The sequence below is a fragment of the Phyllobates terribilis genome, unplaced genomic scaffold, assembly GCF_046119375.1.
Source record: "Phyllobates terribilis strain yellow unplaced genomic scaffold, ASM4611937v1 Scaffold_2__4_contigs__length_985480577, whole genome shotgun sequence".
NCBI lineage: Eukaryota > Metazoa > Chordata > Amphibia > Anura > Dendrobatidae > Phyllobates > Phyllobates terribilis.
In genome coordinates this window covers 440,375,524-440,391,262 of record NW_027362762.1, presented here as the reverse complement: position 1 = coordinate 440,391,262, position 15,739 = coordinate 440,375,524, and the positions used below count along the sequence as shown (strand labels likewise).

At 47.3% G+C, this 15,739-nt stretch overlaps 1 protein-coding gene across 8 annotated transcripts in view; it reads left to right on the top strand.

Moving 5' to 3' along the window:
- SRRM3 (serine/arginine repetitive matrix 3) overlaps positions 1 to 15,739 on the top strand; it is a 598,168-nt gene that overhangs the window by 398,525 nt on the left and 183,904 nt on the right. For all 8 annotated transcript variants that reach the window (XM_073665425.1, XM_073665430.1, XM_073665431.1 and 5 more), the window contains one exon: positions 7,066 to 7,167. In XM_073665425.1, coding sequence (XP_073521526.1) covers positions 7,066 to 7,167 — 102 coding nt within the window. The remainder of the gene's footprint in view (positions 1 to 7,065; positions 7,168 to 15,739) is intronic.

Genomic DNA, 15,739 nt, shown 5'->3' with positions numbered 1-15,739 from the left:
GTTATCGTGTGCATGGAGGATGTAGAGACAGATGAACAGTAGGGAGCGGGAACAGGGGAAAGATAGTTTATTGGATATTTGAGGTGGTAGGCTTGTTTAAAGAGATGGGTTTTTAAAGCGCGCTTGAAGACGTAGGGGCTAGGCATCAGTCGGATCATCTGGGGTAGAGCATTCCAGAGAACTGGCGCAGCACGAGAGAAGTCTTGGAGACAGAGGTGCAAGGTTCGGATTATGGGGGATGTTAGTCTTAGGTTATTTGTGGAATGGAGGGCACGTGTAGGGCGATAGGCAGAGAGGAGATATAAGGTGGAGAGCTTTGTGGGTGAGAGCGATGAGTTTATATTGGACCCTGTAGCGAATGGGTAACCAGTGTAATGACTGGCACGTGGAATATGTGTGTATACCCCCGGTACGGTCACTGCTAACTCCACGATAAAGATTATTAGCTGCCACCACCAATCATTTTCCGGACGATTGGACAGAGTTTCAGGTAGCGTATGGCAAGATCGCCGCCATATTTTTTATCGGGATTTTACCTTTCCATAGATAGTAAGCATAGCATGGCTAGTGTCAGTTATCATGTTACTATTGATTTGGGACTTATAGTCAGGTATTATAGTTATGAGAAAACATGCATATTCTTTCCCAATTAGTCCTGAAGCTGAAGATGTATGTCCCGTCAATATCTGATCTATACAAACCCCGATATTCATAACTCTCTACTGGTGCCTCAGTTGTGCCAAAGATGTTTTGATGAAAGGAAGCTCACCCTGGAGGAACAATAGCTATCTCTAACAGGTGTTAGATATTCACTTCCCTTCCTTTCAAAGCTTAAGAGACTTTTCCTGTCTAATTATCTGTCCAATCTATAAATCTCAGTCTTTCACAATAGATGTCCTCACTCATTCACCTGGACACTGCCTGGAGTCTGGGCTTCAAATGGAATTTGAATTTGTCACTTCCTTATGTCCACTGTTAACTTCTACATCAAGGTGGCTTAGAATGTCAGCTCTTTATCCTACTGCAATTCTGTGTGAGAGGAGGGGTGGTAAATGCCCCCTCACTGGAGTGGGTTATTGATCTTAATATTTTCTATAACAGCAGGTAATTGACTTTCTTTATTTTGAATAAGATCTTTTTCTCATTTTCCATTTTTAGACTTGTGATTCTTAGTCTGTGGTGTATAGATAGATAAATAGATAGATATGGGATAGATAGATAGCCATAAATATTTAAAGTGACTATCCACCCTAGTCTTTGCCCTACCTGCTGGCTCTTCTGCTCAGATTAGCGTACTGTTCCTTTTACTTCCAATATGGCCATCATAGTGGTATTGGGGAGTTCAGTGCTAATTTTAAAGGGAACCAGTCACCAGGTTTTCCCCATATAAGGTACAGCCACCACCATTAAGGCCACTTTTACAGCATACTATAATGCTGTAAAAAAAAAAAAGTCCTCAATTCCCTCTGCAGATCCCAAAAAATACTTTTTATTATACTCACAGTCGGCACTATGCCTATTCGCTGGGAAAGGTCAAAGAACGCCGATGACCTGGAAGTAAAGCCAGCACATGCGCACTACAGTACTTTGCTCTGCCCTTGAAAAGGCAGAGAGAAGTGTGCTCGCGCTGGAGCACGATTGGGGGACACTGTGTGGATGACATAGGATGCTACATCCACACGAAGTAGGGACGGAAGACCGGCGAATGAAGGAAGACCGGTGAATGAAGGAAGATCAGAGACACCCATCAGACCGGATCACGCTGTCTGTGAATATAGTAAAAGGTCCTTTTTGGGAACTACAGAGAGGATTGGGGACTTTTTTTTAAAGCATTCTAGCATGCTGTAAAAGAGGCCATAATGGTGGTGGATGTCCTTTATGTGAGGAAAACCTGGTGACAGATTCCCTTTAAATCACTCCTTCCCTCCCTTTTCTGTGCTGTAGGAAATGAAAGACAGGGGATGCATGGTTCAGATATACCACTGCACTTCCCATATCACTGAAGCAGACATTTTGGAAGCAGAGGAAACATGCCAGTCTGAGCAGAAGAAGCAGCATGAGCCAAACAGACTGCACCAGGTACTGTGACTATGTAACATCCCTGGCGGCATGCTTGCATAGTGCACCACCTCCGACTATGCAAGACCGCAATCTTACCTGTCAGTCCAGCCTGCAAATCTTGCTCCAGTTCATGCTATGTGCATGTCTCTTGACTGACTGCTTAGGGCGGCGGCCCGGTTATTCCTGATTCTTATAGCTGCTGTGGGCGCACCCCTAATGCGTCTCCAGCCTACTGTTGTGAGTCACTGGATATTTAAACCCCCTCCACCCAGTAGGAGGTGCCTGAGCTACACTAACATTCAGTGTGCTCCTTGACTCTGTAGTTGCCAGGTCCAGCTCTGCTTCTTGTCTGTTTCCGCCATCTCTGGGGGCTGCATACCCAGACCTGTTATCTGTGACTTCTTGTCCGTTTCCGCCATCTCTGGGGGCTGTATATCCAGGCCTGTTGTCTCTGACTTCTAGTCTGTTCCGCCACTCTGGGGGCTGTATACCCAGGCTCGTTCTTGTATCTCATTGCAGTAGCAGTTCCTGTCTGAACTGTATCCTAGCCTGTTACCTGTTTTTCTCTATGTCCGTACCTTCCCTTTTCCTGCAGTATCTGAACCTGCACCTAACTCCAACTCGTTGTCTCTGTACTTCTGTTTGTAAGTTTTGTGTCCACTCGCTACTTCATAGTAAGTACCTTGTGTGTATCTGGTTCTGCTTGTCCCTTTTCCCTTCATCTCCTGTGTTCTAGCCATCTTCCTGCATTTTCCAGTCTGTTCCATGTGAACAGAGCCCTGTCCTCTCTGCCTGCACCTTCAGCCCTGTTCTGCTCTGCCTTGTCCACCGCACCTGCGGTTTCGCTCCGCTCTGTCTTGCCCACCGCTCCGGTGGTTTCTCTCTGCTCTGACTTACCCACCGATCCGGCGGTTCTGCTCTGCTCTGCCTTGTCCACCTCACCTGCGGTTTCGCTCCGCTCTGCCTTGCCCACCGCTTTCGCGTTTTCTCTCTGCTCTGACTTGCCCACCGCTTCGGCGGTTTCTCTCTGCTCTGCCTTACCCACCGCTCCGGCGGTTTCTCTCTGCTCTGACTTACCCACCGCTCCGGCGGCTTCTCTCTGCTCTGACTTGCCCACCGCTCCGGCGGTTTCTCTCTGCTCTGCCTTGTCCACCGCTCCAGCGGTTCCGCTCTGCTCTGCCTTGCCCACCGCACCTGCAGTTTTCGCTCCGCTCTGCTTGCTCACCGCACCAGCAGTTCCTCTCTGCTCTGCCTTGTCCTCTGCTCCTGCGGTTTCGCCTTACTCTACTTGTCTACCGCATCTGCGGCTCTGTACCTGTCTCCCAGTCTGTACTGGACCCTATCCAGCCTGCGCTCCAACCTGCTAGTACCTCCCTGTCTGCACTCCAGCCGTACTTGCCAGTATCTCCCTGTCTGCATACCAGCCGTGCTTGCCAGTACCCACCTGCCTGTATGCCAGTCTAACCTGCCTGTTCCTGCATTCCCCGGTGTGGGTCAATAACTGTGACTGGGGTCTGACCTGGAGTCGCACCTGGTCCCTCTGCTCGGTTCCTCCTTGGTCCACGGAGTCGACTAAGCCGCCTTGCGACCTTGGTCGGATCGGGTTGATACTTAGTGACGCCCCTCCAGGCACTCCTCGGTTCATGGTACAGTGGGATCACTAATCACACTCATGCCAGTCAGTCCGGGCGCAAGCGTAACAGACTATACATGAGAAATGTACCGTCACTTTTAAGTCCCAGGATATAGGGTCTCTTTAGCCACACATTGACATAAACATTAGTAAAAGTCTATAGTTCTTTGCTTTACCTTTTTATATAATTAGAAACTTTTCAAACTTTTTGTAACATATAGCTAGTTGATGTGGCTCCATGAACAATACAAGCCAGAGAAAATCCACATAACAAGTGATAACCTTAAATTGCACACATAAAAAGTACAGACACAGAGTGTTCTCAATAATCATTGCCAGCCTAACATTTGAGTATCCAACTCAAGAGGGTACCTTGCCATTGTGCCAGTCACAAAGTTCCAATCCCCACCAATTAATAGTGCCAGTTAGAGAGTACTTTTAAGTTCTTGTTAGACAGTGCCCATATGAGCAGTGCCATCCAGAGAGTGCTCCTTTATGCAATACCAGATGCCAAATGCACCAAAATCATTCTCATCCATTATTTTTTTTTTTAGTAAAAAACTATATCAAGTGGCAAGCTTTCTACAAGCAGGCAATCACGTGTGACTTTCTTTCTCGGAGCTGAGGTTTAGCAGCAGAGATAAGTGGCGGGAGAGTGCTCGCTTCAATAGTCCTGTTATTGACTGACCACTCTTATCGTATAAATTCTGTCTTTGTGGGCGGCTTTTTTACCTTTCCAAGAATCCATGAGTGATTTAGATTTATGAGAGACTTTGCAGACAACCTACGAGTGTTGGCAATTGTGCTTTCCAACCTATTCAGGACTCTCGTCTGCCCCATATTTATGTTGCTTATTCATCTATGTTAGCTATTGGCCACAGATAGCTCATATTCCAGTCTTTCCTGCACCACACAGAGCTATGTAACCTCTGCGTCTTCTGGACATACGTGACTGATTTACAAAACTTCCTTTCAGAACGGTGTAGATTAGTAGTAAATACATGCACAGATTTCTAAGATCTCAATACCGTTATACTGTTGGCATTATGCACACTGAAATCTGACATAACATTTATTCACGCCATATAATGTACACCAGAGGACCATGGTTCAGTGAGCACAGTGAAAACATCCCGCAGTGATATAGATGGAAGTCAAGTATTGTATATTGAATCCAAACTTATAAAGTGTCAGTCATAAACTTTAGTCTAATATGTGAAGTCCTTAAAGGGAAACTGTTATTTTGAAAATAATAGCTGATCTGCAGACAGAAAATTATAGAGCAGGAGGAGCTGATCAGATTGGTATACATTTTTGTGGGAAAAGTTTCAGTAAAACTTGTGTTTTATTCATTAAAATCTCTGGTGATTGTATGCATATGAGTCAAGTGGGCGGCCCCTGTTGGACTGTGCGTGCGGAGATAGCTGCCAATCACCAGTAGTACCACCCACTGGACTCTTATGTATACAAATACCAGGGATTTCAATGAATAAAACATAAGCTATACTGACTCTTTTCCAAGAAACTTATATATCATTCTGCTCAGCTTCTCCTTCTCTATACCATGCTGCGCACAGGTCGGACTGCATGTACAATGTGATAGGTTCCCTTTAAAGGGGTTATCCTATGAATAGCTATTGATTGATATTGATTTAGTTAATTATAATTAATTAGATGAAGTTTGCGATTGGAATAATTAAAAAACGATTTTATGAAACAGAAGATTACAATTGGATTAATTAAAAACAAAAAACACTTATATCTAGATATGCTATTACTGTTCATTCTCATTATGACGCCCTCTGCCATTGTTTGATTCTATCTCCAAACATCAACCCAACTTGAGAAGAAGTGGATCCAGGTGATGAACATATGTGATCTACACTGGACACATTTGGAAAAAATTCTGTGAAGTAATCAAATCAGCACAAAAGAGCGAATAGCAAATACCGTATATTCCGGCGTATAAGACGACCTGGTGTATAAGACGACCCCCCTACTTTCCTGTTAAAATATAGAGTTTAGGATATATTCACCGTATAAGACTACCCCTTTTCCAACGCATACCAAACACCGGTAAAAATTAAAAAAAAACAGATTTGAATTTAACATGGTCCTTTTTTAATTTAAATTCTTATGACATGCAGGTACAGTCATATGAAAAAGTTTGGGCACCCCTATTAATCTTAAGCTTAATGTTTTATAAAAATTGGTGTTTTTGCAACAGCTATTTCAGTTTGATATATGTAATAACTGTTGGATACAGTAATGTTTCTGCCTTGAATTGAGGTTTATTGTACTAACAGAAAATGTGCAATCTGCATTCAAACAAAATTTGACAGGTGCATAAGTATGGGCACCCTTATCATTTTCTTGTTTTAAATACTCCTGCCTACTTTTTACTGACTTACTAAAGCACTTTTTTTGGTTTTGTAACCTCATTGAGCTTTGAACTTTATAGCCAGGTGTATGCAATCATGAGAAAAGCTACTTAAAGTGGCCACTTGCAAGTTGTTCTCCTGTTTGAATCTCCTCTGAAGAGTGGCATCATGGGCTCCTCAAAACAACTGTCAAATGATCTGAAAACAAAGATGATTCAACATAGTTGTTCAGGGGAAGGATACAAAAAGCTGTCTCAGAGATTTAACCTGTCAGTTTCCACTGTGAGGAACATAGTAAGGAAATGGAAGAATTTATTGTCACAGAAGCGATGCGAACTTCCCTGCTCCGGACACAGCGCAGCGCTTCTGTGACAAGTGAAAGCTGTCGGCACAGAAGCCCTGCGCTGTGTCCGGAGCTGGGAATACGCAGCGATGTGTCAGTTTCAGCACAGAAGCGCTGACTGTCTGGACCTACCGCCGCCGTATTTTAACTCCCTCCACCTTATATTAACTCCGACATGGCAGGGATACGGCCACGGCAGCTTATTAGCACCCCCAGAGTATCCCCGCATGTCAATTTCTGAAAGTTCAAAAGCATTACCGGCGTATAAGACGACCCCAGACTAGACAGAAGATTTTTCAGTCTTCAAAAGTCGTCTTATACGCCGGAATATACGGTATGTAACAGCAATATCTAGACACAGTAGTATTTTTTATTATTTCGATTATAATATGTTGTGTTTTGCATGATCAGAGTAAATTAATATTATTAGGACAACCCCTTGAATTGAAGCTTCACTTCATCTCTCCCTGCACCCAATGTTTCTATATGCCAAGGAGCTGAGATAGTTGACCTTGACATACTTCTACATCAGCAATGAATGACAGCCAGGCTCCCAATGTAACGAGTTTATGTTTCTAAACATTGGCTTGTAAAACATGTATTGTAGAACTGAAGAGTGTAATAGCAATTATTTCCTTTCATTTTAGGTATTCGGAAGAGGAGATACGCCAGAAAGTGAGTACTTTTCGGCAAATGCTCATGGAAAAAGAAGGAGTGCTGACAAGAGAAGATCAACATGGTCGTCAGATGTAAGCAACTATATACTCCCTTTTATTAAATATTTGCAGCATCTTCATAGTTGAAAGTACAATAATTTTCATTTTATTGAAAATGGATGGATGTTTGGATTTTTTCTATAATCTATCCTGGTTGACTTTACTGCTGTAAAGTAGTTAGCTTTAAAGGGAACCTGTCAGCAGGATTTTGCTAAGTAAACTACAGGCAGTGTCTTGTTGGGGCTGCTACATTGATTAATATGAAGCCTGAGGTGATGAAATCCGTCTTGTGGTTCTTGTATAATCAGTGTTTGCAGTTCTGAGGTAATGATATGCTCGTGCTCCGGGGCAGGATTGTAGGCAGGGTCTTATCCTGGTGCTCTATGCCACATCAGCAAGAAAAGACCTGCCCACAGGCCACCCCGAAGCACAAGCATGTTCCTCATCATAGAGACAAAGAGAGAGCCAGCCAGATAGACAGCCAGCCAGAGAGAGACAGCCAGAGAGAGACAGCCAGAGAGAGAGACGGACAGCCAGAGAGGGAGAGAGACAGCCAGCCAGAGAAAGGCTGCCAGAGAGAAAGACAGCCAGCCAGAGAGAGAGAACCAGAGAGGGAGAGAAACAGCCAGTCAGATAGAGAGACAGATAGTGAGACCCTGCCAGATAGAGAGACAGACAGCCAGACACCCTGTACAGCCTCATCAAGAAGCACGTCCACCATACAAACCATGAGAGGATCTATGCCTGCTTTGTGGACTTCAAGAAGGCATTCGTCTCAGTGTGGCACCCAGGACTATTCCTAAAACTGCTGGGGAGCGGAACAGGATTCAAAACATATGATGTCATTCGAAGCTCCTACTCTGAGCGTGAGGGTAAATGGAAGGACGGCCTATTTCCAACAGAGCCAAGGAGTGCAACAGGGCTGCAGCCTCAGTCCAACGCTCTTCAACATTTACATCTGTAATGCACACGCCCGGGCTGAGCGGCGTGTGCGTGTGATTGTAGTGATTCCACTGGACCGTGCCGGAGAGTGAATGCCTGGAGGGGCGTAACTAGGTATTCACCCGATCCGACCAGGGTCGCACGACGGCATACGACGCCAGTGCACCAAGGAGGAACCGAGCAGAGGGACCAGGTGCTACTCCAGGACAGACCCCGGACACGGCTGTTGACCCACACAGGGGAATACAGGAACAGACTGGTAGGCTGGCACACAGACTGGTGGGTATAGGCAGGCACGACTGGTATGCAGGCAGGCGGGTATGCAGGCAGGGCGGTACAGGCAAGCACAGCTAGAGTGCAGACAGGGAGGCACTAGCAGGTAGGAACACAGGCGGGATAGGACCCAGTACACACTGGGACTCAGGAACAATACAGGCAGAGGGGTACAGGCAAGCACAGCTAGAGTGCAGACAGGGAGGCACTAGCAGGTAGGGACACTGGCGGGATAGGACCCAGTACACACTGGGACTCAGGAACAGAACCACAGATGTGGCGGACAAACACAGCAGAGTGAGGCCGCCCAGAGAGGTGAGCGAGAACAGGGCAGGACAAGGCCGCCTGGAGCAGTGAGCAAGAGTAGAGCAGGACAAGGCCGCGAGGAGCGGTGAGCAAAGGGTCAGAGCTGAGCGAGACTGCCGGAGCAGTGAGCAAGAGTAAAGCAGGACGAGACCGCCTGGAGCGGTGAGCAAGAGTGGAGCAAGACTGCCGGAGCAGTGAGCAAAAGGATAAGAGCGGAGCGAGACTGCCGGAGCAGTGAGCAAAAGGGTCAGAGCGGAGCAAGGCTGCCGGAGCAGCGAGCAAAGGAGTCAGAGCAGGCTAGAACCGCCGGAGCGGTAAGCAAAGGAGTCAGAGCAGGCTAGAACCGCCGGAGCGGTGAGCAAAGGAGTCAGAGCAGGCTAGACTGAGCAGGGGGAACAGGGCTCTGTTCACACGGAACAGACAGGAAGGGAAAGGCAGAGCCAGATACCCACAGGGTACTTGCAGTGAAGTAGCGAGTGGACCAGAAACTCACAAACGGGAGTACAGAGACATCAAGCAGGAGTTAGGTACGAGTTCAGACTCTGCAGAAAAAGGAAGGGAACGGACATAGAGGCAAAACAGGTAAAGGATAGGAGAGAGTTCAGACTGGAACTGAGTGTACGGAGGAGACCGACACTGCAGCGGAATACAGGAGCGGACCTAGGTAATCGGCCCCTAGAAGGCGGGAGGAACAGGCTAGGAGCGTGTTCAGACAGGACAGACAAGATACCGGAGCGGGTCTAGATAATCAGCCCCTAGAAGGCGGGAGGAACAGGCTAGGAGCGTGTTCAGACAAGATACAGGAACGGATCTAGGTAATCGGCCCCTAGAAGGCGGAAGGAACAGGCTAGGAGCGTGTTCAGACAGGCCTGGAAATACAGCCTCCAGGATAGGCAGACAAGAGAACACAGACAGGACTCAGTTCAGACACGGGAACTGATACCGCAAGGCAGGAGACATAGACAGGACTCAGTTCAGACACGGGAACTGATACCGCAAGGCAGGAGACATAGACAGGACTAAGCTCAGACACGGGAACTGATACCGCAAGGCAGGAGACATAGACAGGACTCAGTTCAGACACGGGAACTGATACCGCAAAGCAGGAGACAAAGAACGGGACCTGGCACCTTCAGAGTGCAAGCACACACTGAATGAAACACTATGCTCAGGCAGGGATAGATGGGAGCAGCTGAGCTATATACCAGGTGACAGACAGCAATAGGCTGAGGACGCACAAGGGGTGTGACCCACAGCAGGTACAAAAAGCAGGAAGTGATCGGGCGCCGCCCTTAAGCAGCAGAAACAGACACAAACAGACAGCATGGAGGGAAGCCAGAGAGACATTCTGGACTGGAGATCAAGTGCGCGCTCTTGCACAGTGGGAGATGGACCACCATGCAAGGACGCCGCCAGGTATGTTACAACATCAATGAGCTGGCAGTGGCTCTGGAGTCCTCCTCAGCACCAGGACTCACTCTCCATGACACAGAGGTGAAATTTCTGCTTTATTTTATGCTGATACACCTCATGCTGTTATCACCAACTGAGAAAGGTCTCCAAGACAATCCGAAAATTCTGGAGACCTTCAGCACCACATGGGCACTGCCAATCAACAGGAAGAAAACAAATATCATGGTGTTCCAAAAAAGAAAGCAGAAACCAGCAGGCCATCCCCCCTTCATAATAGACAACTACCCACTTACAGAAACCAACAAGTACACCTACCTGGGCCTAGAACTCAGCCAATCAGGGAGCTTTAAGCAAGCCATACAGTTGTTGAGAGACAAGGCATGCAAAGCCTTCTATGCCATCAGAAGACGTCTGTACCATCTCAAGGCACCTGTAACAGTCTGGCTAAAAATCTTTGATACCACCATTGCCCCAATCCTTCTGTATTGCAGCGAAGTCTGGGGTCCAGTCTCATACCCAAACTGGTCAAAGTGGGATGCTGGACCAACAGAAATATTCCACCTAGAGTTCTGCAAACACCTCCTCCAAGTCCATCGGAGCACATCAAACAGCACCTGCCGAGCAGAGCTGGGCAGATTCCTGCTAAACCTTGTGATCCAGGCGAAGGCGCTATCATTCAAGGCTCATCTACAAAGTAGTAGCCCCAGCTCCTACCATCACAAAGCCTTGCTACACCAGGAAGCCCTAGGAGAGCGAAGCCCCCCCAACCAGCCTGACCAAGCCACCAACCTACATGGCCTTACAAAAGGCGAGATCCGGAAGATGGCACACAAAGACAAAGAGGAATATCTCAGCGTCTGGAGGAACGACATTAACAAATCACAGAAACTGATGATATACCAGAACCTACAGAGGGAATACAAACTGGCCCCATATCTAGAGAAACTCGCAAACCCCAAAGAGCGACAGATCCTGAGCAGGTACAGACTGAGCGCCCACAGCCTACTCATCGAATCCGGACGGCATCGGCAGAACTACATGCCCCGAGAGCGCAGACTCTGCCAGCAGTGTCCCCAGGAGGCCGTGAAGGATGAGACCCACTTCTTGCTGAGGTGTCCCAAATACTCCACAGTGAGGGACAGTCACTTCATGAGACTGTCTGTTCTCCTCCCAGACTTCACCTCCATGGAGAAGGAAGACAAACTGCCTATACTACTGGGGGAAGAGGAAAGTGCAGCGGCCATAGCAGCACAATATGCCACAGACTAAGAAGAGCCTGATATGTCATGGACTCAGATACCCCACCCTGGATGTGTCCCTATCCTCATCCCCCCATTATTTTACCACTTGCTTTGGCAATGCTAACATGTACTTAGTCTGGCCAATAAAGCGTATTTGATTTGATTTGACAGCCAGAGATGGAGAGAGACAGCCTGAGAGAGAGACAGCCAGAGAGAGAGAATCAGAGAGGGAGAGAGAGAGACAGACAGCCAGATAGAGAGAGTGAGTCAGCAAGCCAAAGACATCTAGAGAGAGAGCCAGCCAGAGAGAGACAGCCAGCCAGAGAGACAGCCAGAGAGGGAGACAGCCAGAGAGGGAGAGAGAGAAAATCAGCCAGAGAGAGACCCAGCCAGAGAGAGAGACAGCCAGGGAGAGAGAGACAGCCAGAGAGAGAAGCAGCCAGAGAGAGGGAGACAGAGCCAGCCAAAGGGAGAGACAATCAGAGAAAGAGACAGTCAGACAGACAGATACACAGTCATACAGAGAGAGACAGCCAGCCAAAGAGAGAGATAGCCAGTCAGAGAGAGAGAGAGACAGCCAGATAGAGACAGCCAAAGAGAGATACAGCCAGAGAGAGAGATAGCCAGAGACAGAGAGACAGCCAGCAAGAGAAAGACAGCCAGAGAGAGAGAGACAGCCAGCCAGAGATACAGAGAGAGACAGCTAGCCATAGAGAGAGACAGACATAGAGAGAAAGACAGAGAGACTGTGGCTGGCTGTCTCTCGCTGACTGACTGTCTCTAGCTGGCTGTCTCCCTCTCTCCAGTGGGATGAATGTCTCAAGTGGGGTACCACAGGGCTCCGTCCTGGGACCTGTATTGTTCAACATCTTTATCAATGATTTAGATGAAGGAATTGAGGGTAAACTGATTAAATTTGCTGATGACACAAAGCTAGGAAGGATAGCTAACACTAGAGAAGAGAGAGAGAGGATTCAAAAAGACCTAAATAAACTGGAGCAGTGGGCAGTAACTAACAGAATGGTTTTTAACAGGGAAAAATGCAAAGTACTACATCTGGGCAATAAAAATGAAAAAAGCATATACAGAATGGGAGGAATAGAGCTAAGCAACAGTACATGTGAAAAAGACTTAGGTATACTAATAGGTCATAGACTGAACATGAGTCAACAGTGTGATGCAGCAGCAAAAAAGGTAAATACAATTCTGGGATGTATTAACAGAAGCATACAGTCTAGATCACGTGAAGTCATTATCGGACTTTACTCCTCTTTGGTCAGACCTCATCTGGAATACTGCGTCCAGTTTTGGGCACCACATTTTAAAAAAGACATCGACAAACTGGAGCAAGTTCAGAGAAGAGCGACCAGAATGGTGACTGGTCTGCAAACCATGTCCTATGAGGAACGGTTACAGGATTTAGGAATGTTTAGCTTGCAAAAAAGAAGACTGAGAGGAGACTTAATAGCTGTCTACAAATATCTCAAGGGCTGTCACATTGAAGAAGGATCATCTTTATTCTCATTTGCACAAGGAAAGACTAGAAGCAATGGCATGAAACTGAATGGGAGGAGACACAGATTAGATATTAGAAAAAACTTTTTGATAGGGTGATCAATGAGTGGAACAGGCGGCCACGAGAGGTGGTGAGTTCCCCTTCAATGGACGTCTTCAAACAGAGGCTGGACAGACATCTGTCTGAGATGATTTAGTGAATCCTGCTTTGAGCAGGGGGTTGGACCAGATGACCCAGGAGGTCCCCTCCAACTCTACCATTCTATGATTCTATGATTCTCTGGCTGGCTGTCTCTCTCTGGCTGTTTCTCTCTCTCTGGATGGTGTATCTGGCTGGCTATCTTGCTGTCTCTCTCTCTCTGGCTGGCTGTCTCTCTATCTGGCTGGCTGTCTCTCAGGCTGGTTGGTCCTATCAGTCTCTCTCTCTCTGGCTGGCCGTCTCTCTCTCTGGATGGTGTATCTGGCTTGCTATCTTGCTGTCTCTCTCTCTGTCTGGCTGGCTGTCTCTCTCTGGCTGGCTCGCTCTCTCTCTCTGGATGGTGTATCTGGCTGGCTATCTTGCTGTCTCTCTCTCCCTGCTGGCTGTCTCATTATCTGGCTGGCTGTCTCTCAGGCTGGCTGATCCTATCAGTCTCTCTCTCTTTGGCTGGCCGTCTCTCTCTCTGGATGGTATATCTGGCTTGCTATCTTGCTGTTTCTCTCTCTCTGGCTGGCTGTCTCTCTATCTGGCTGGCTGTCTCTCAGGCTGGCTGGTCCTATCAGTCTCTCTCTCTCTGGCTGGCTGTCTCTCCCTCTGGATGGTATATCTGGCTGGCTATCTTGCTGTCTCTCTCTGTCTGGCTGTCTCTCTCTCTCTGGATGGTGTATCTGGCTGGCTATCTTGCTGTCTCTCTCTCTCTCTGGCTGGCTGTCTATCTGGCTGGCTGTCTCTCAGGCTGGCTGGTCCTATCAGTCTCTCTCTCTCTGGCTGGCCGTCTCTCTCTCTGGATGGTGTATCTGGCTGGCTATCTTGCTGTCTCTCTCTCTGTCTGGCTGGCTGTCTCTCTCTGGCTGGCTCTCTCTCTGGATGGTGTATCTGGCTGGCTATCTTGCTGTCTCTCTCTCTGGCTGGCTGTCTCTCTATCTGGTTGGCTGTCTCTCAGGCTGGCTGGTCCTATCAGTCTCTATTTCTCTGGCTGGCCGTCTCTCTCTCTCTGGCTGTCTCTCTCCCTGTGTCTGTCTCTATGATGAGGAACATACTTGTGCTTCGTGGTGGACTGGTGGGCAGGTCTTATCTTGCTGGTCTGTCCTGAATTGGGTAGATTGGTAAATGAATAAGATGCTGCCTTTATCTGTACATAGTGAATCAAGTATATTGTGCCAAGTACTGCTCATATAAGAGGGTGGTGGCCCAGTCTTGCACAGGGGCCCACCAGAGGATTCGCCTGTTCTCCTTTGGGCCAGTCCAAGCCTGTGTGTAGCACATCAGTTGTGGTGGTCCTGAGATCCCACTGACCACACCCACTGCTCAGCAGTCAGATTGGCTGCGCTCCTGTATAAGCATGCACAGAGTGGTGTATAGGCTTAACAGAAAATTTGTGCACAGGCTCAAAGACCCCGTACACCAGTCTATGCACGCTTTCATGCAGCAGGTCCGTTTTCTGCCTGCTGTGCAGTGCTTTGCAAAGTGGTATTTTGACTGATCAGTAAGGGTCTCAAAACCAATCTGCCGCACATGTTAGGCTATGTGCCCACGATGCAGAAATGCTCCGGATTTTTTCCTGAGCGTTTCTGCATCTCACTGGCAGAAAAAACGCATGAGGATTGTACATGCGGATTGTACATGCATTTTCCTGCCAGGGACAAGCGGATGTGAAGCGTTCTTCACTTGCATTTCCGCATGCGGGTTGACAAGCGCTTTCCAAGAGATTTTAGCATCACTTGGAAAGTGCTTGACAACTTGGTCACACTATAGAAATCCATGCAACCAGCATGGATTTATATAGTGTGACCGAAAGAATGGTAAAAAATAAATCTATACTTACCTTCTCATGGCCCCCGGAGTCTTTATTCGCTCCGTCCTGGCTTGCTGGCAGCTCGCGGTACACTGAAGGACCTGCCATTACATGACTAAATGACGTCAGCGCAGGTCCTTCAGTCCACCGCGAGCTGCCGGCAAGCGAAGACAAGGACACCGGGGGCCATCAGAAGGTAAATATAATATTTATTTTTTATTTTATTCTTTTTTTTACAGGTTCTATGGTACCCGGGTCCAGAGGAGAGTCTCCTCTCCCCCACACCTGGGTACCATCCGCACATTGATATGCATGGATTCCGCATGTACAGATGCAGTGATGCTTAATCCATGCGTTCCAATGCAAGTCAATGGCGGCGAAAACGCAGCACTTCCGCAAAATAATTGGTAGTGCTACGTTTTTTTCCCAATTGATAATCCGCAGCGGAAATTTCCGCAGCATGTGCACAGCACATGCGGATTATCATTGGGGAACATGGCAGGCCTTCTACCATGCGTTTTTTAAGCGTTTCTGCAGCGAAATTGCAGCTGCGGAAACGCTTAAAAAACGCATTGTGGGCACACAGGCACTAGATATTAAATAAAAAATAAATTGATAGCTACCCTTTAAAGGGAAGCTTTTACGTTGTCGATGCAGTCCAATCTGTGAGCAGCACGGTATAGAGAAGAAAAAGCTGAGCAGATTGATATATAAGTTGGTTGGAAAAGATTTAGTAAAACTCATATATTATATGCATTGAAATTCCTGGTGTTTGTATGCTTATGAGTCAAGTGGGCGGCCCTACTCAGTCATTTTATCCACTTATATAGCACTGTTAATCTCCACACCGCTTTACATCACTGTCTCCATTGGGGCTCACAATCGCAATTCCCTATTGGTATGTCTTTGGAGTGTGGAAAG